Consider the following 20,238-nt stretch of genomic DNA (forward strand, 5'->3'; position numbering starts at 1 on the left):
TTGATTTGGCCCTTTTTGGAATATTGGATAAATGTTGTGATGCACGATGATAATTCTGCACAATGCGCGTTCATTTCGCGACATTTTAGAGTAAATACGTTATATTTTGCGTTTCATAATATGTACTAATCTGTCACTGATACATACAAACTTTTTTATAGCTTACACATAAAATAAAGTTTACAAATGCAATTTAATTATCACAAGAAACTTTTTATAGAAAAGGTTGCGGTTATTCATCGTGGTGAAAAGCAGTAAAAGCTAAGTTTTCCGTTTGTCTCACGATGTAGTCATGTGTGATGTAGATCGCGACGTTTCGACTGCGTACTGCTAGTCTTCTTCAGGCGATGAGGTCGACTGTTCATGCGTGATCTTATAAGCATGATGCTCTGCTGTGATTACTTGTTTTTCAACAGCTCTGATTGGTGCATTTCGATCCTTGCTGTTCACTCAGTGATTTGCTCCCTCGGCGGTTCGCTGTCGCACGGCTCTCCTGTTGTTGTGTTTTTTGATGGTGGGCATCCACGCTTCTGGAATTTCTATTCCACTATCCCTGTTGATGTTGTCAGGGAGAAGTCTTATATTAATTGCCTCTTTGACCCTGCGCGTGTAGTAACAAGGGTCACGAGCATCATCTTTACTTCGTTCCAGAGTGGCTTGTGTAAAAAAAAACAACAACAACAACAAAAACAACTTTTTGAGACTAATAATCATACTTATCAGTAATTTTTACTTACTACATGCGGGGACGTTAGAGTTGTCCGCGTGACACCCGCCCCTGGCCGGTCCTTACTGTCTATCCATACGTGGCCCTGTCACGCATCCGCCGCAGAGTAGGGCTTCCTGGCGGAAGGTGACGATTTGTGTGCAAAAGATGCAGTCAAATTACTCCATGATATCGATGATTATAGCTTTGATGATAGCGTTGACTATTGCGTTGATTATAGCGGAGCTCGCAGAGCGTAGCCCCATAATAATACAAAATAGAAGTAACCCATCAAGCCGAAAAAAATTGGATGTACGACCCTACGACCGTACGAGGTGCTACTTTTAATATGCGTGGTCAACTGTACCACGGGCACGCCAACGCCACGTATTGGGCTCCGAGTCGGACGACCTGGGTTCTAGTCCTGGCCGGGGCAAGGCGTTGTGCCCTTGAGACGTGCGGGAAAAAAAATGCAAGTTCCGCTTTTAGGCTTGGGTAAATCATGATATATTATGACTGCAACTCCAGGATGCCTAATGCAAAAAAAAAAAATTATGTACATGAAAAAGTGAGCATGAGAAAAGTTAAAAAGACAAGTTGCAATGCGTTATAACTCTGCATCTGATTGGTTGAAAGGGACGATGCTAGGTTCTAAGACCAATCACAGCACACAGCAGAGAAAATCACCGCATTCCCGGAGTATTTTCGACAATGAATTCAATTCAACAAATTTTCGTGTATTACTGATAAGCAGCCTTGAAAAATTAAGTGCACGGACGATATTTCAAATTCTTGATATCCACTCGCGCCATACAGATTAACAGTAATGATAGAGCAAGGGGTAGTGCACGGGGGTGGGGTGGGATGGGGCATAGCCCTCCCCTACCCCTCCCCTACCCCTCCCCTACCCCACTGTGAAAATTTGTGGGGGCGAGTTCCTTCATAATTTCCGTACCTGCTCTTCTGATTAGCAACTGGAAGGAAAAAGCATAAGCGAGAATGTTAGAGTGACAACGTAGGAGACTAGAACGAGTGCGGACACTTTCGGATTATTCACATGAAGTATTTAGATCCGTTTTCTGATCGAGCAGCTGTGGACTGCCTGTGAATCTTGTGAGGTTCTAGGTCACTATGACCACTAAAACAAGAACGTACGGCAGAGGAATTCTGCGTTTTACCTCGCTACAACCATGTAGACGACCTGGACAGACAGCTTATGCAAACGCTGCTCTCAAAAAGGACGGGACAGTAAATAATTCTCGCGTGCAAAATGGCGGGGAAATGCACGTGCATAAGAACGGAGGTGGAGTAGGTACTTGTTTAGTCGATCGAGCAGTTCAACGTTCAAAATAAAAATTCGGCAAGATTTCCGTTTAACCTCATGCTATTCTTAAAGAGAGCTGTGGTCCCAAAGGTAATCTAATGTTTACCATTGTTTTATGTTATCCAAGTAATGTTGCATAATGAGTATGGGTCCGACGGAAATCTTGCCCGAAAGTCTTCCCAATGGTCACTATATTATAGCCTGTAGTCCATCATACAATTTTGCTCGTGTGTGATGGGTCTTAAGATATCACATGACCAAATATACCCTAGCTAAAACTGGGAAATGTCTGAGGATACACCCCGAGTGATATTCTCCAATTTTAAACCTTACAACTATTATGAAAAAGTCTTCTTTTAAAATAGAATTCAGGATTAGGAAGCGTTTTTCTGTTACTGCAGAAGAAGGAATAAGCTTGTTTGTTCATAAGAGTGTTAAAGAGAATGCTGAAACCATTTCTTTACCCCTCTTAAAATATTTTTTTATATATAATAATAAACACAATAGCCTCAATATTTAACAAGACTATGCCCATATATTTGTTCTTGGAAATTATCTGTTCCTCATCTCGGAACAAATTATGTTGCAGACAAATATCCATTTATGTTTTTGCACCATATAGAGGCAATTGTTTATATAAAATTAATTTTGTTCACATTTTTACTTTTTAGAAACATTCCCAACACCGCCAGCACAAAAAGGAGGTAAACCAGTAAGATTATTGGCAAAGTACAAGTATACAGCAAATCCAGCCAAACCTGGAGGATTTGATGAGTTAACAATTACGCAAGGAGAGAAATTAGTGTTTAGCAGACCACACCCTTCAAATCCATTCTGGTGGGAGGCAAAGAATGAAAATGGAGATATAGGATTTGTACCAGCAACTTATATGATGGTAAGTGTCAGTTTATGGACTCCATAAATGTGAATATTACTTGACTTTCCTATTTCTATGATGATGTATTGTATTGGTGACATAAATCTATAAGAAAAATTGTTCAGGGTACAATTATGCGTGTTGTTTTTGTTGTTGTTGTTGTTGTTGTGTTGTTGCATATCATTGGAAGGTGCAGGGACTGATGTTTAGTTCTGTCAACTCTAGAGCAAAAATAGTGGGTTTGAGGTTTGGTAAGGATAATTAACAGTGTCATACTCCCAGGCAAGACACTTGCATCTTACTTTTAAAGCAGTGCACAGAAGTTGCAAGATGCGCTGATGGCCCTGTGCATCCGTTTGTTGACTTTAAGATTTTAAACCCATCACACCTTACCATCAGTATGCAAGATCTCCATATTGTTCTCTATACATTACAATACAGTTATGTTCACGGTGCTGAAAAGGAGAATTTGTCTAACAATCAAAAGTTTCTTGAGGTCATCATCATTTCTGTTATTCTTGTGACCTTAAAGTTAGCTTCAAGGGTAATGCTGTTGGAGGAAATTAGATGCTTGTCACTCAGAGGGGTTAACTGAGGGTTAACTGAGGTTAACTGTTACTTTGAAACAATCCTGTGATTATTAATTCTAGGGGTCTTTTCAAGGTTGCACTGGTATTTTCATTACATTTTGAAACAATCAGGTTTTTTTTTATTTTAGTGTTAATCATAAAGATTTGTTTCATTCAAGGTTCTTGAAGACAAAATTACCTCTCTGCCATGGCTTGAAGATGCAAAAAAGAAAAAAACTGAGATAGATGATAAACAGGCAGAGAGTAATCCAGGTGCTAAGCCAGCTTTCAAGCCTTATGTATCAGGTGAGTTTCTCCAACATTTGGATTGACACAAGTGAGCTTGAAAATGTGAAGCAGTAGAAGAGATTCTAAATACAATAAGGCACCTGTCGGTAACTTTCCTTTTCAACAAAAGTTTTGGCAAGAAAATGAATTTAGTTCCTATCAAACAGCTACTGATATCCTGCACAGAGGGGTAGGGCTAGAAACTGGGGTTACGCCCTTGCAGTTATGGGCCACTTGGCCTCCAAGTCTGAACACTTTTCACCCTAACATCAGTATGTATATTCTCTATACTGTTCTCTCTACTGTCCCTGAGGAGCTGACAAGGAGAATTTGTCTGACAATCAAGAGCATAGTTAGTTGGTGATGATTTCCTTCATTCTTGTGACCTTAGTGTTTGACTTAAGAGTGATACTGTAAGGGTCAACCCACCATAGGGGAAATTTAACTTATCATCAAGCGAGTTGATAATATAATTTGGCCGCTGTGAAGAGTTTAAAAGCTGATGTTTTGAGCATCAGCTATTTGTCAGAACAATTTGACGAAGGGCTAATGCTTGAAACATCAGCTTTTAAACTCTTCACAGTGGCCAATTTGCATTATCAACTCAGCTGATATTACTAAATTACCTTGTTATGCTCTCCTACCAAAGTAGCACCACAGTTTCTTTAGAAACTTACCCCCTTAGGTCAACCCACCATAGATTTTCGTATCTCAGGTTTGAAGGCAGACTCCTTTTTTTTCTGCAGCATATGGATCAAGAAAAAACAGTTCAAGTAAAAGCAATTCAAGTCAAGAAAACCAATACTACTGTGAAATATGTGATAAAAAGTTGAATGGACCCATTCCATATGAGGTTCATCTGAAAAGCAAAGCACACAAAGAAGAACTGGAAGTGAGAGAGGAGTTTAACTATTAAGTAAACAGATACCTGTTATTTGTTTTTTGAACCACTTGTTTCAGACATCGAAATGGCAATTGAAAGGAAGTGTGCCCATTTTGTAATTATTTACTTCTAGTTGTTTTGTTAAATTAACACTTCTATGCTCAAGATCTCATAAGTAATTCTCCCTACTGTTTGCCTTATCATACTTATGATGTTATTTCTGAGAATTTGGTACTGGATCAGCCAGACATCCCCTATTTGATAATATTCTTTGTTCTCATTACATGTCTCCTTGATATTGTATTGATATTGTAAGGAGAAATTCTGTCTTGGTCACTCATGGGAGTTAAAGGGTTAAAACTTGCTGCATGTAGCCTGTATTAAGAACCAATCAACCTGAAACTAGTAAAACTTCTGTCACCTCTATCATCAGCTTGTGTCAATGAATTCTGGGATGTAAGTTAAAAAAATGTTTCTGTGAAAGATTATGTTACGATAGTTTATTACCAGAAATGCTTTAAGTTATACACCTAGAGTTGCAGATCATCAGATTTTTGAATGGCAAGCATAAGAGAAATTATAGGTATTTTTTATATTTATTGCTGAAAATACAACATGTAATTTATTGAGTATTAGGTAAAGAAATAATAAAGTTCACATTAGTTATGTTAATGGTGAAGAGTTTTATATTTAACTTACAAAAGAATGATATTTTGGATTTTAGAGTAGTAGTTTGTAAACTTTAAAGTTTACAATTTCTCCTGGTGAAAGAATATTATTAACCCTTTGACTACCAAGATCAGATTGTTTATTCTCCCCTCTAGCTGCTACAGATTCCTTGTAAACAAGTTACAAGAATTTGGTGTTAGATCAAGATAAAGACCTCTACCTGATAAGTTTGAGTATTCTTATTACCTGTTGGCTGGATAGTGCATTGTGGGGAGATGTTACATTTTAATCACCTCTGGGAGTTTAAGGGTTAATGAAACCAATTATTATGTTAATAGGGCATAAGAAGATGCAATGGATGGCTGGGAAAGAACCTTTAAAACTGCTGTCACCCTTTCTCAAGTTTATTTAATTTGTAAGAAATAAGGAAAGGTCAATTTTGTGACAATTTGTGTTCAAATCTGAAATTTAAAGATTAAAAACAGTCCTTAAAAGGTCTACTGACATCATGACATAGCCCTTTTCCTGTTTGATATCTCTACTTCAACAGTTATTTCTAGTGTCCACAAATTCATTTCAAGAAGTTCAAAAGGCAAGTTCCTTTAGTCTCATGAACACAGGCAAGGTTACAGAAGGACCTGAACACTTTAGTCACGAAGACAAGCATGAAAAAAGCTCAATAAAGTTCAAGATTGATTTTCTATTGGTGCATCAACAATGGGACTTTCTCTTTGAGGGACGACCAACAATAAAAATTTATCAGAGGGAAATTTAATTCTCCGTAGAAACACTTTACATGATCCCAGTCAGTACATGTGTTAGTCCCTGTTAGCTGAAGGAGGGGAAATGTTGCTTGGTGATCAGAGCAAAAGATTAAGAGCTACAAAGGAAGCTATACAAGCACTGATGCACACATCTACATCCCTGATATAGCTCACATTAAATAAACAGTACAGGTAGTTGCTCCTTTTTGACGAAATTTGTAGCGCGAATGAAAAAGAAATATCATATAGCCAAAAAATTATATAGCCAAAAATTCAAACACTGCAGTAGTTTAGTGGGTTTCCTGTGCTGCGCGGCTACCAAGCAACGTCAACATGATACTCAACAACGCAGTCTTGTGTGCTCTAAACGGGCCTACTATAATCAAAATTTACATTATGTTACAAATGTTTAGAACTGCTTAATGAGGTATAAGTGGAGCAATGGCCCTGAACGCTGTATGGAGGTTGAATCGTAATATTTGAGGGCAAACTTTGTCGGTACGAAGGATAAATTGAAACATGAGTAGTTCTTGGCAGCCCAATCCAAATGCTAAGCCGTTTGTACCGGCGTCCGCTTTTTTTACTTTGCCAATTCCTTGCGCAAAGATCCGCATTCGAAAGAAAGGGATTTTTAGCAGGATGATTCAGTGGATTTTGGTGATAGTGTTATGCGTGACTGTGATAATAAATTTTATTTTCATTTGGGATACCACGAAGAAATATAGCAGGGATCGAACTGTACTCAATTCAAACACAGCTGATGAAGGAGTTGGAATTTCAAACCACAATGAAAACAAAGGTACGGTTTAGTTCTCGACCAATATCCTCAACTAAAATTTACTTCTGAAATAAAAGATCCTTTATTTAGCAGTGGTTTTACGAAATGCCTAACCGTAAAGTAGAGGAAATTAAGGTCTATTTCAAAGTACTCCAATATTTATTAAGTTCGCATGTTCATTCATTCAGGAAATGGTAACCGGCGAAATTTTAACTTGTTAAGACAATCTTGCCACTTGCAACATAATGATTGTTTTGACTTTGTTCTCTTTCCTTCGTGAGGACATGTTTAAAGTAGTTCTTATGTTTCACCGCAGGATGCCCTTGGTATAAAAAGCCCTCATAAAATTAACAGAAGACATCCTTTTAGAAGCTTAGAGGTCTTCGCTAATTTCTTTATTTCCCCTCACATTTTTAAATCTACTATGGAAAGCAAAAGATGTTTATAACTTTTGAGTAAGTCACTTTAATTTAATCAAAATTTGCTGGTTCTATAGCTGAGGGTCGTAGGATCACTATAGAAGTCCAGTCAAGCAAAGACGTAGCCTCTGTCACTGTAGATGGAACGAAGGTACAGCAATAAAACTTTTTGTTGATAATAGAAGCTTGTGACTTTTATGGGTTATAAGCTTCTGATGATAGCTATGGAACATTTTTATTAAGGAAACCAGAGGAAGTATTTGTATTTTGAGCGAAAACAAAAATAGTATTTACATCGAAATTGTTCATTTATCCTTCGAGACAAGTTTGCTCCACCAATAAGGCTGATGTTTCTTCATGTAACCATTAATGCACTTAATGATAGGCTTCCAAGGGAGCCAGTGAGTTTTGTCTCCCTGAGCCCCTTACTGTTTCCCGAGGGGTCAGCTGTGAGGAAATGGTGGGCAGAGAGTCAGCTGAAATTTTAATTTGCTATTGTTAGTTATTACCTCAGGGGGTTACTTAGATTTGTTTTTCTTAGGGGGGATATTGAGTCTTTGCTCATGGCTAAAGACATGTTCTCCTCCAATCAGAAAAGGTTTGATGCCACTCTGGTTTAAAGATTTAATGAATGTAACCAAGAAGTTACAATTCATAGACCCTTGGGTCTATAAATTGTAACTTCTTAGTTACACTCATTAAATCCTTAAACCAGATTTGCATCAAACCATACCTGATTGTCCACCTGGTTACCATGTGAACTTTTTAACATATCAGAAAAGGTATTTGAGTTGGAGAGGGATAACTACATTATTAGGATCTTCCTCTAAAAAAATCTTTGATTAATTTATAGAGGGATGTGTTTCCTTATTCTCTGATCTGTTTATTGAATTTGAATAAAAACTGGAGTTGAAAACAAAGCACATTTATCCCCCAGTAGTTTCCTTTCCGGAGAACTCACCATTTCTTGACACATTTCCTTCGTGAAACGAAAAAGTATCAGTCAACTTTGACGTAATTTACTATTTCAGTACTAAGTGGGAAAAATCTTTTATCTTTTACACCTTGTTCTTATGAGCCCTAGCTCTTTACATTATATCCCCTGAATCACATATTAAGGGCACAAGAAAAAGGAAACGATCACCAAGTAAAGAAGCACTTGATTGTTATACAAATTATTCTTGTCAGGGCCTTAAGAAATGCATATAGAAAAGTGTCAAGGATGTACATACTGATGTTAGGGTGTAAAGGGTTATGAACAATTAACCCTGTAACTCCCATGAGTGACCAAGATAGAATTTCTTCTTACAGTATTAATACAATATCAACCAGATAAGTGACAAGAATAAAAAAAAATATATCAATTTGGCGATAATTAGTTCATCCAATACTAAATTCTCTGAACTAACATTACAAGAATTGTATGGTTGACAGTAAGGAGAATTACAAATTTGATCTGGGAGTTAAAGGGTTAAGTTCCAGAGAGTGAACTAAGGATGCCGGATTGGATTCTTTGTCAGGGAATTTTTTTCTTCATGAAAAGATTATATTTAATTTTTTATTTGATGGTAAGGTGTTGGAGGCTACTGATGAACAAAAGAGAGGAATCAATGTTGCAGTTCTTAACCAGATGACTGGTGCTGTCATGGCAACAAGGTCATTTGATACCTTTGCTGCTAAAGAGGACTCAGATGCCTTGGTGCTGTTCATCAACATGGTGTCCGATGGTAGAATTCTCTGCTTTGCAATACGAGTGAGTTGGTTGCTGTTCATGTTTTAGATTAATTTGTAGGGCATGCAATACAAAAGCAGAAGGCTACTGGTAAAGATTGATAGAGAATCACCTTGATGCTGTTCGGCTCTTGATTGGACATATCATTTTCCTCGTGTGAAAAATGGGATCAGCATCATTCCATTTGCTCTCTGCTTCTTCAAGCATCTCATGAATGAAGATTTATTTTGCACCTTTTTAGAGTGTAAATCTCAGTAAAACTTTGTATGTAATAAATGAGACTTACACCTGGAGAGAAGTCTAAAAATGAGATGCATGTACTTGTACAATGAAGTTTGAATCAATGATTTCAAACAGCGTCAACTGATGGTATCTTTATATTTATGTTATGGCAAACTTGAAGGTTACATTTATAAGATATCAAAGCTCTGTTAATGATAATGGTGGTATTTTCAATTTACCCTTCTAAATATGCTGAATCATGTAACAACAAAAAGGTAGAGAAATATGTTTTTCATTTTGTCATGAACATGGGATAAAGGAAAAATCTTCAAACCTCAGACCTTCAGATTCCACACTCTGATGCTCTACCACTGAGCCACAGAGACTCTACAGTGAGCAAGGTCTATTATGAAGTTCGTATGACACACGTCCAGCAAACTGCTAGGATCAGCAGTGTTTCCTCATGGGGACTCTGAATTTTTTCTTTGTCCCATGCTTGTGACAAGATGCAAAACATCTTTCTCTAGTTCTTTACCATGCTCAAAACTTACTATCTCTCTTACTCTATTAACAAAAACATGTGTTTTGCAAAAATCCAATTTTTCTGGTTTTCAGGATGAAGGGACGTATCAACTCAAGAAGACAGCACGGAATCTTATGAATACTCTTGGAAGTGAAAACTTTAAGAACTTGAACTTCAGAGACATGTGGGCCTTTGTGGTGCACAAACGAGGCTCAATCAGTGCAGAGGGGCATAGAAAGGCCCCCAATTTTGACACCTGGGGAGAGCCCCTAACAATTCAGGCCCTAGTGACACTGCAGTCACAGGACAGTGCTTCTTGTTCATGGGAAGAAAGTGATGTAACAAAAAGAAGGAGAGAATTTTGTGAGAAGTTTGAAGGATATGGCAGTGTCTGTAGCTGTAAGTGATGTTATGTAGTGGCCATGAATGAATTATGCATCTCTCATTAGATTTTACCAGATTTCTTAACCTTTGATTCCTTAGAGTAACTAGCATTTAATTTCTCCTAAGAATATTTTCCCCAAAACATGCATTAACCCGTATGTTTGATTTGTTTGCATATTTTTTTTCAATTATTCCAGGCTCAAACCCTGCCCCACTTGACATCAAAAGTGATCCTTTACCAAATGGGGAAAAAATGTCTCTTCCAATTGCAATCATTGCTAGCAACAGACCAAACTACTTGTACCGAATGATTCGCTCTGTCCTTTCTGCTCAGGGAGCAGATCCTAGCAAGATTACAGTCTTTATTGATGGATACTTTGAAGAGCCTTTGGCTGTTGCACGATTATTTGGTGTCAGAGGAATCCAGCATACCCCTGTCAGTAGCAAGAATGCAAGAATATCACAGGTGACTTAAGGGAGGAGGGTGGGAAACTAAAGAAGCTTTGTCAAGTAATAATGTTTTGTTATCTGTAAAACTACTTTCAGCTGAGCAGGTAATTTAGTGTTAACAACTGGGTTGAAAACGTAAATTAGCCACCGTAAAGGGTAAAAAAGCTGACGTTTCGAGCGTTAGCCCTTCGTCAGAGCTGACGAAGGGCTAACACTCGAAACGTCAGCTTTTTTACCCTTTACGGTGGCTAATTTACGTTTTCAACCCAGTTGTTAACACTAAATTACCTGCTATACTCTCCCACCGACGCAGCACCACAATTTCTTTAGAAACTTACCCCTTTCAGCTGAGAGCAGGCTTTGAAATATTTGAATAAAGGGGGTAAGTTTCTAAAGAAAATGTGGTGCTGCATTGGTGGGTAGTATAACAAGAGAACTTGGTTTTGTCAACAGAAATAAATAAAATAAAAACTATTACTCCAGATTTCAATTCTGCTTGTTATAAATGGTGTGAACTACTCTGTAGATAATGCGCTCCTGAGTTCTTTTCCTGGGCCTCAAGCCATAGTCCAGTGTTACAAAGACATGGATGTCTGAATAATACACTGATATTTGGAATTAATTTTTTCGTTCTTTCTCAACAGCATTACAAAGCAAGTTTAACAACAACCTTTAACCTGTACCCAGAAGCCAAGTTCATGATCATTCTAGAGGAAGATTTAGATGTGTCAACAGATATCTTTTGGTATTTTTACCAGTTATTACCGTTGCTAGAACAGGACGAGAGTTTATATTGTGTATCGGCCTGGAATGATCAGGTATGGCGTGAGACAAAAATATCACAATACAATGACCAACGTCCAGCTCGTTATCACGTTGGTTCACCACACGCACTCGTCTGTGAAAGAGGCTCGCGGTTCAAAACGATTTAGCATGCTTCCACAGTTAAGCGTTTCAGTCAGAGCCATAAATTTGCATGTTATAGGAATTTATCCAGATTCCGCCAGAAAAGGAACATACTCTTGTGCTTCAAAGAAAAAAGTTAGAGATTTTAGTGCGAGCTTGTTATATTTGATGGGGCGAAGTTGTCGTAAGGAGAGGCGAACTTGCAAGGGGATGAAACTTCCGTATACCTTTGCTCAACATAACCAAGCTAATTGTTGTGAAATTGAAGAACACTCTATGTGTTTGATAAATTTCAACCAGATTTATAAACATAATCCTTTTTTGTTTCTTCAGGGTTATGAGCATACTGTTGGTGATCCGTCCCTTTTGTATCGAATAGAGACTATGCCTGGACTTGGCTGGTGAGTTGTTCAGTAGGACAAAATGTAGAATCACTGAATCTAGTTGGATGGAAGATGGGTTCACTGCCTGTGTTTATGTTAATGAATTCCCCCACCCCCCCCCCCCCCAGAAATTCGTCAAGTTAACTTGACAGTTGGGTGTTGTCGAGACTCCTGGGTGGTGAGGTGGCTTTTTCGCCCTGAACCAAGGTATTTTTACCCTGTGTCTTAACTGCTGTTATGAAACTAAAATGCACTGAGTTTACTTACGTTATTTCCATCGACGTAAGAAGAATTATCTATTAAATACATGTTAATGCCGAGCACTAACGCAGGACGCAGAAGAAGAAGCAAAGAGGAGTAAAATGAGACTAATTTTAAGCATGGATTACTTATGCGATGTCACAGTGTGAGTCGAAAGTCTTCCACCTGCTGGCGGGGTTAAATTCGGCTCAAGAGCAACTTCACAAGAGCCACTAGCAAAGAACTTGACAGGGGTGGGGGAGGTTTGTTGCTGGACGATAGAGTCACAAGCGTATGGCCGATTTGGGCGTTTTGTTAGCAAATCGTGAAAAGTTTAAAGCGCAAAGGTATTTAAAACATGTTCAAGCCAGCACAAGCGACTTTCGAAAGGACAATGTAATAATGAAGTAGATGTACAGTAAGCACATCAAAAGCTGGTTATTAAAATAAACCCAAATTATCAGTAGTCCCAGGAAGATGTCTGAAGGCAGGCTGAAGTTGAATTGACTTTGAATCGACGTGAAATCACCATCTACCAGAATTTGGTCCTGTCCGTTACTTTCCTCGCTTTCCTCTATATTTCTGCATATAAACACGAACAACTCTATTCGCTCTAACGTCAGCTTTGGAAACTCTGCTCGGTGGCCAATTTACATCATCAGCTCATTTGATGAAACCAAATTGTCTTTCCTCACTGCGCGATCGAATTAAAACGAAAAAGCTTTTTCTCAACTGGAAATATTGAGCCCTTTTCTTTTTATCTTAAAGGGTGCTAAAACGAAAGTTATACAAAGAGGAACTGGAACCCAAGTGGCCAACACCAGACAAGTTCTGGGACTGGGATATGTGGATGAGACTCCCTGAGATCAGACTGGACAGGGAGTGTATAATTCCTGATATTTCCCGCACATATCACTTCGGATCCAAAGGTCTCAACATGCACCCGTATTTTCAAGAAATGTATTTTAAAAAGCATGCACTGAACACCGAGTCAAATGTCAAGTTTGACGTGGAAAAAATGAAGAAGGATAATTACGAGATTGAGATCGAGCGTTTAATTAGGTGAGTCTTACTCCTAGGTTGCTTTTGAATTGTTATGGAAATTGTGTTTCACTTTAAGGTATTACTTCTTCGTCGTATTCTTTCTTGCCTTGGAGACTATGGTTCCCGTCAGTTTCCTAAGGCCTCCCTCACTGTCACCGCTCCACCACCCCCCCCCCTCTCCATCCTCCTCTTTTGCTCTCCGTCTTTAGTGCCCACCTTCCCCCGGATTAACATGAATTACATTGTCTAAAAGCTTCGTCGGAAATTTCAAAGAGAGTTACGCGTCTCTTATCTTAAACTTATGTATTACTCTGCCTTTTGTTTACACAGCTCTTCAAGTACTCTCGATCATTCCAAGAACCCTTGCACAAGCGAGGAGTTTGTTCCAGAACAGAAAGGCAAAAACTTTATATTTTACATCAAAATGGATCATCCCACGGATTGGATCACTTGGAGCGCTTTGGCAAAGTGTCTAAAGATATGGGACTTGGATGTGAGAGGTTTTCACAAGAGTATGTGGCGGTTATGGATCAAAGGAAATCATGTATTAATTGTGGGATGTCCTGCCTCACCGTATTGTCATCATAAACCATCAAATGTGACTCCTATCTTTATACCAAAAAAGGAAAACGAGCAGTCGTAGTATTGGTACGGCGGTTTTCGAACAAGGGGAGTTCTGCGTCGGTGTTGCCCTGTCTGTTCTGTTAGTGGATGAATTCCAAGGGTCGTGTCTCCTTCGTCCAATCAGAGTAAAGTTCAATGACTTTTCCCGCGTTCAGCGCTGGTTTTTCAGCGTGAAGTTGTGCGCCGGTGATTAGTTTCGTGAGGCCTTAGTTTTTGTGACGTACAGTCTTAAGGAAATCGCGCGAAATAAAATGGTTATTCGTGGATTGGTAGCTTTATTTAATTATTTTTTTACTGCTTTCGGGAAGTGATCAAGAACCTCGTTTTTCCGTATTTGAAAATGATCGTCAGAGATTGTTTCATTGAAGTTTGTTCTCAACAATATTCCAATACATTTTTAAATTTCTTATTCTCCATTTTGAATACTAGGAGTCCAACCTCTTTAAAATTCGACGGGACTCAGAATCGGAAGCTTGCGAGTCATTACTGTCCATTGTATCCAAATTTTTCCACAGATCGTCACTGAGTTAGCTAACGCTTTAAAGACAACGTGCTTAATAAAAACTACTGATAAATAGGTTGTGGTGATTTGTTTGACTTTTGTTATTCTGTGTTTTGTTTTGCTTTCTTTTTTGTCACGCAACATTTTTGCTTACTATAAGTAAGGGCTGCGTTATACCACAGGATTTTTTTCTTTTTGGGTCAGACTTAACTAAACCCGCTGCCTCTAACTGGCAGATAATTGTATAACGCCAGCTTGGGTGATACTACTGATAGTTTTATTAGCCCTTAGATCAGTAGAAGATATTTAGCATCTGATTCCCCTTCACAATTTCACTGCTGATTAGAACACGATGAGAACATGAAAGCTTCTCAAATCACCAATTTAAGAAACTTCTGATTGTGAAATAAGTTTTCTTTGTCTGCGCCATAAGGAATCATAGAGAACAGTATGAAGAATATGCTTGTTATGGTATCAAGGGTCAACCTTGAAAGGCCCCGAAGTGGTGTTATCATAGACAGGATTACCTTGTCACGAGGCTCTCTTTGAAAAGTAGGGTAGAAAAGGGGGTCCTGGGAACTAAGTTAGGTTAGGTGAGCTATGATTGGCCTGACCAGACCAGCGTGACATAATCCAAATGCGATGAATCACGGCAATTCGAGGGCTTAAAGATTTGAGGAAGTAGAACTGTTGTGTTCCTTGAATCCGAGTAATAACAAAGAATGAATGCCCGCTTTTACTTTCGCCAAAGCTATGATTATAAATTGTCTAGGTACTGTCAGGATGGACTCCTAGTACTCTGTGGGTTTCTTCGATCAAAAGACAAGTTTGTCGCAAGTCACAGATGGATTTCAAGCTTTGACATCTCGGCGGCAGAAAACCCTGACCTGGTGGGTTTTGGTGAGTTTGTTCATCAAAGAGAAGACATGTGAATGACAAGCCGGGAGGAATACTGACCTCTTAAAAAGTTTAGGTGAACTGGTACTTAGTAAATTTTATATGAGACAAAATGCGCCTTGTTACGTTTTTTTTTAACTCGATCAGTCTCCTCCCCTCCCCCATTACAAGTTAAATGTTCTTCCCCAAGCCCTCCCCTAGCCTCACCTCAGCTCACTGTGATGTCACGGGTGTCACGAGCCTTTCTGATTAACTCGATTCCAGGCTCTTTACCGAGGTGCGATGGTTTGAGGGCGTTTACTGAGGTTAAGAAAAGAATACTGCTTGCTTACCTAAGCAAAGGTAAATAATTAAGCATCGTTATGCGGATGACATCAAGCGACCCTTTCTAAGATCGTAGTCTGTGCTTAAGGTACTGAGAACTTTTGTTGTTGTTTTTTTCGACATCTTTAAGATTTTGTTATTATTCAAGATGGCGGCAGTTAGTTGGGGTATCTTTGAATCATGTTAAAATGAGCTCAGAAGATAGGTTTGGTTACTCAGATGGGGAACTCTAGCTAATTAAATGTTAGTGTTGGAATCTTCAGCTCGGTTGCCAGGATGAACAAGACAAAACCTTTCAAGTTTCGTCCGTTAAGGCGATCGGTGTCAGTCAGCTGATGTGTTCATACGAAAAATTTTTAGACAGTTCGGGATCGAGATTCTGGTCGCAGTAAATGCAAATTCGTGCTGAAATACACACCCTATCAGATGAGCACCGCTAGATTTTCCATAAGGAAAGGGTGATGAGGCGAGATGTGAAAGACGCAGCCTGACTAGCCTCAAGCCAGGCTTGTGAGGAACTCGAGGCCTTGATATTACTGACATATATACTAACCACTTAACATTCAATGGACTTAGAACTAAGCTGAACACTATTAATTGTCTGTCAGAGAAGTTAACTCAAATGTAACAGTTTAACCTTTAAGGAAGAATAATTAAGGGTTTTTTTTAAATGTGAAACATTGCAAGTCAAAGAATTCTTGAGCACTCTCGAAGAAATTATCGAGGTCAGCGGTGTATTAGTATCTAAGTCTGCAAACACTGCACGCATTTGTTCAACGCGGTGGCGTAAACTATATGACGCAAGAGTTATTGACGTCACCTAACATCTCCATGCTAGGAGATTTTAGTATGCACGATAACTTGATTGAACATTCGAGAAACAACTTGATCGAAGCAAAAATTTCTACAAGTCATTTTCCAAATATCAACGTTTTCATCCTTGGGCAATGCAACATTTCCTCACTTTAACGTGATCTTAAGAATGTCATGTAACCTTTTTGATACTGAATCTTCCTAAATTTCAACTTTTTTTTCAAAATCATTTACTAAGTAAATAAGTCAAAATTTTTCAATTATGGTAACCACTACCACCTTCGAAAGTGCTAAAATGTCTTACGCACTCATTGTTTGCTGCTTTTAGAGAGACAATCATCTGCTCAAAATGGAAATATTTTTTCAACGTAGTATACCGCAGCTGGTTATTTCAAAAGACTTCCTTTAGTGAAAAAAAGACAACTTCCTTGGGGGTAATGCACGAAGTAACACAAATTAAAGATCTGATTTTCTCCTATAAAATCGTGAATGATCGATGTAATCTTGAAAGAAACATAAGACTTGCCGGTAGTGGTTCTTTAAGGTAGTACCCAGACAATTATTTTCACTTTGAAGTCACAAATCTCTTTAATGATGTACTGATGTCTAAAACATTGCTTATCTTCGAATTATTGGTACAATTCTGATGTATGTGTTTTTTTTTTTTTTAATAAGCCTCAGTTTATGAAACTCTACGGTGAACTCAACGAAATTTCTTTTTCTGGAGTTGCTCACCAGTCAAAAAACGAAACCAGTAGCGGGTGAAAGAGGAAATTTTCTTGGAACTGAACCTTGTGGAGGTCACACAGGGCTAAAAACAGAACAATATTCAATTTTATTCCGAGGAAGTAATAGCGAAAGTAACCGTTTCGAGAAAGACGGGAAGTTAAATTACTATAAGAAAAAAGTGTCTCCGGTGTCGCTTGTTCCTCCTTAAAGAATAATTCACATTGTATTTATGGACTTTATCCAACACAAATTATATATACATCTTTTCAATTCACTCTCAAAAGAACGATGATATTGGATTGATGGGAGCTTTTTATAGATTTAAATTTACAGTTTGGAAAGCGACCAGTGTGATGGCCACACTTCCACGAATTCGTAAATCTTCGATAACTTATCGAGTCCTGTGCAATTGACCATAAATGCACGTTTTAGATACCTATACATTTTAATTCTGTGATGTGATAATGTTTATATACTGAGAGAAGGAAGATATTTTCACTCCAAGAGCGCAGCCGTTAATAGTCAGGCAAACTCGATCGCTTCAACGTTAAAATAAGGAAGCGAAAATTCAGAAAATATTACATAACTCAATCAAAATACTTCGTTCCATATACCTATTAGACTGGGTAAGGATACTTCGACAAGTAAAATTTCACAGTGTGTGGAATCCTCCTTGCGTCTTCGTTGGATCCACCAGCCAAAAGTTGGTTGTTAAGCGCTCTACGACATAAATGTTGGAGACTGGCAACTTCCTTATACAGCGGACGCCACAGAAAAAACTTGGCAGTTGCTGTCGTTTCGAGTTCATCTAACGAGCTTCTTCCTCTCGCTTGTAAAATCTTTCTTGTCACTATCATATAATAAAGAACCATCTTTACGGCGCAGTCAAACTTTGGAGGACCACTATGATGGAATTTCGTGTTTGTATTTGTCTTCGATGTGTCCTTTTTGTCCAGAGAAAATAGACCTTCTGAAAATACGATTCTGACATTTGTAATCCCAACCGCAGTGACTAAACTTATAGTAAATAAATGCCGCGAGTCAGAACTGTCGCGAACAAGAAACGTCCCAATCGCCTGATCTCGAAGAACAGCTTTCGCTTTGATTCCACTTATGGCTCCCCAATAAAAGCCACTATTCTCCAATCTTTTGACAGCAACCTCTAGCGAAGAAACAGCGTGTATATCAGCAGTCATCGATTTCGCAAACGACTATAGTAACTCTGAGTCCTGACGCTTAGCTCGTTACAACACCGACTGATCTTCATGTTCCTTGTGACCCATAATTTTGTTATCGTCAATTCCCTGAATCTGCTACCATGGTTCCACAGTCTGAGTATCTTAAATATATATTTCGTAAGTAACATAGTTGGCGTATTTATATCTGAACGATCATTCAAGACGCATTTCCGGGAAAAGAAAACCGTGTCGTCACAATTACGAATTCGTAGAATTGAACCGGAAGTTTAAAGCAATACGATTTTCTAGGAAAAGAAGCAACCAAAATCGAGCGTAAACATGCATTTTGGCGTTTAAGATCTAACCAAGTGATCTCGTGAAGGGGAAAACCTTATTTTCCATAGAACGTAAGACTGTGCACGTTTTTTTGGGTAACACCACGCGGATGGAAACGGAGATATCGCCCTCTTACACCGGAACACTTTAGAATAGTTCATGTCTATTGTTATTCTCGATCATTGTTTTAAAAACTGACCTGCTTATTTCAGCGAAACTGCAACAAATCTGCAAAGGAAACAGCTCGCTACCTTTTAGAAGGTTAGAGAACGATATCTCACCATTAAGTTGAAAATTAGTTCTGAGGAGATGCTCAGAAAAGCTAAAAGTTACTGATTCTCAAAAGAAAAATTGATTGACTTAGACGAGTTTGAGCAGAGTCTCAAAGGCTTCCTATTGTCCCAATATTTACCTGTCTTTCTGTGTGAATAAAACAAAATTTAGTCCAGAAATTGCACATTAGGCCTCGTAGTGAATCGGTAAAATAATTTGCTTTATTACTGTTGAGGTCAGTTTTCTTTGAGCTTTGGGCGAAAGCTGCAATAATCTCAAAAGTTTGCAATGTACGTTAATTGTTGAAATACCGGAAGTACTTCTTAAGAGGAACACGTACGGTTAACAAAAATTATGCTCCAGCGAAAAATCCTAAGCTTTTTTCGTGTGTAAAGATCTTTGCTGGTAGAGACAGTTGCATCGAAATCATTGTACAAACGAACTATATCACTATATCACGTATGGAAGGAAGTGAAGAGTTCACCTTTCCTAGAAGCTCTTAAGAAGATCATATTGCCTTTAAATTTTTATCCCTCCGTTCAGTGAGGATAAATACCAATTGTCCTAACCTTTACCACAATATGAAATATTTCCCAAATTTTATTCGGCAATTAGTGTTATGGCTGATTTAGACATAAAAATCTCTCGACTTCGAGTATCCTTTCACCATAACATGTAGACTATTTGACTGAACTGGCATAACTGGTAATCATATAAGTTTGTTGTAAGAGAAACGTTTTGTGGACGTTGCAAATAAGACTGAGCAGGGGTACCTCGTGGAGATAATGCATCACACTCTTATCCTCACCCCCCTCTTGAAGGGATGTTGACATTTGTTTCTAAGAAATAGGAGCAATACTCAGAAATTGTCGGAAATAAGTGTTGATTGCAGATGAACCATGAACTGAATGGCTGACGAAAATTTTGTTTTCAACGATACAGCAAATAATACAAAATGATTTCAAAATTTGTACCAAGGAATTTTTACCTTACTGCCTTTTGCCTTCGGCTTGATTTATTCCTTCCGTTGATACACCTCTTTTGATTTCAGCAAAATAGCCTCAGGTTGAGGAATAGTAATTTCTCAAACTCAATAATAATTCATGCTGAGAAAACAAAGGAAATTACAACTGTGAAGGAGGTTTGGATATGTGAACTTAATTATCATAAAATTTGGTGAACTTTTGTTTTGATTTTCTCCAAGAATTGTGAATGGTTTGAGAAGCTATATCAAACATTCGAAAGGGTGTTTCATCCGATATCCAAATACCTTGAAGTTGGTTTAAAAAAACTTGGCTGCGCCTCGTTTTTTCAACCGCTTCTTGGTGTTTGGATATCGGATGAAACACTCTTCCTCGTGTTTGATATGTGCGATCGAGGTCTTGTGAGGTTTCGAACCTC

The 20,238-nt window shown here is 38.4% G+C and overlaps 3 protein-coding genes across 4 annotated transcripts; 2 read left to right on the forward strand and 1 right to left on the reverse strand.

Moving 5' to 3' along the window:
- Positions 1 to 1,766: 1,766 nt before the first annotated feature.
- Positions 1,767 to 5,319, forward strand: LOC131773666 (uncharacterized). 2 transcript variants are annotated; one of them, XM_059089611.2, is made up of 4 exons: positions 1,767 to 2,018; positions 2,702 to 2,925; positions 3,656 to 3,782; positions 4,511 to 5,319. In XM_059089611.2, exons 1-4 carry the CDS (start codon positions 1,838 to 1,840, stop codon positions 4,678 to 4,680), a joined length of 702 nt encoding a protein of 233 aa, XP_058945594.1. In that variant the 5' UTR covers positions 1,767 to 1,837; the 3' UTR covers positions 4,681 to 5,319. The 2 variants fall into 2 exon arrangements, with proteins under 2 accessions (XP_058945594.1, XP_058945595.1); XM_059089612.2 differs by having other exon boundaries at positions 1,767 to 2,009.
- A 1,096-nt stretch (positions 5,320 to 6,415) lies between these two features.
- Positions 6,416 to 14,363, forward strand: LOC131773637 (protein O-linked-mannose beta-1,2-N-acetylglucosaminyltransferase 1-like). Its single transcript, XM_059089573.2, has 9 exons — positions 6,416 to 6,879; positions 7,355 to 7,428; positions 8,851 to 9,030; positions 9,847 to 10,153; positions 10,336 to 10,604; positions 11,233 to 11,406; positions 11,828 to 11,895; positions 12,886 to 13,179; positions 13,492 to 14,363. The coding sequence occupies exons 1-9, from the start codon at positions 6,600 to 6,602 to the stop codon at positions 13,802 to 13,804; spliced, it is 1,959 nt and encodes a 652-aa protein (XP_058945556.2). The 5' UTR covers positions 6,416 to 6,599; the 3' UTR covers positions 13,805 to 14,363.
- Positions 14,364 to 17,133: 2,770 nt separating this feature from the next.
- On the reverse strand, positions 17,134 to 18,515 carry LOC131773657 (suppressor of cytokine signaling 3-like). The gene has a single exon (XM_059089601.2). It carries the CDS (start codon positions 18,244 to 18,246, stop codon positions 17,668 to 17,670), a length of 579 nt encoding a protein of 192 aa, XP_058945584.2. The 5' UTR covers positions 18,247 to 18,515; the 3' UTR covers positions 17,134 to 17,667.
- Positions 18,516 to 20,238: the final 1,723 nt, after the last annotated feature.

Source organism: Pocillopora verrucosa, chromosome 13, assembly GCF_036669915.1.
Source record: "Pocillopora verrucosa isolate sample1 chromosome 13, ASM3666991v2, whole genome shotgun sequence".
Taxonomy (NCBI): domain Eukaryota; kingdom Metazoa; phylum Cnidaria; class Anthozoa; order Scleractinia; family Pocilloporidae; genus Pocillopora; species Pocillopora verrucosa.

Bases quoted from the DNA above. Each gene is read 5' to 3' on its own strand.
- LOC131773666 (XM_059089611.2), top strand. From the start codon at position 1,838: ATGACCACTAAAACAAGAACGTACGGCAGAGGAATTCTGCGTTTTACC. The intron at 2,019-2,701 runs GTACTTGTTTAG...TTTACTTTTTAG, and splicing joins TAAGAACGGAGGTGGAGTAG to AAACATTCCCAACACCGCCA. The intron at 2,926-3,655 runs GTAAGTGTCAGT...GTTTCATTCAAG, and splicing joins TACCAGCAACTTATATGATG to GTTCTTGAAGACAAAATTAC.
- LOC131773657 (XM_059089601.2), bottom strand. From the start codon at position 18,246: ATGACTGCTGATATACACGCTGTTTCTTCGCTAGAGGTTGCTGTCAAA.
- LOC131773637 (XM_059089573.2), top strand. From the start codon at position 6,600: ATGAGTAGTTCTTGGCAGCCCAATCCAAATGCTAAGCCGTTTGTACCG. The intron at 9,031-9,846 runs GTGAGTTGGTTG...TCTGGTTTTCAG, and splicing joins TTCTCTGCTTTGCAATACGA to GATGAAGGGACGTATCAACT. The intron at 13,180-13,491 runs GTGAGTCTTACT...TTGTTTACACAG, and splicing joins GAGATCGAGCGTTTAATTAG to CTCTTCAAGTACTCTCGATC.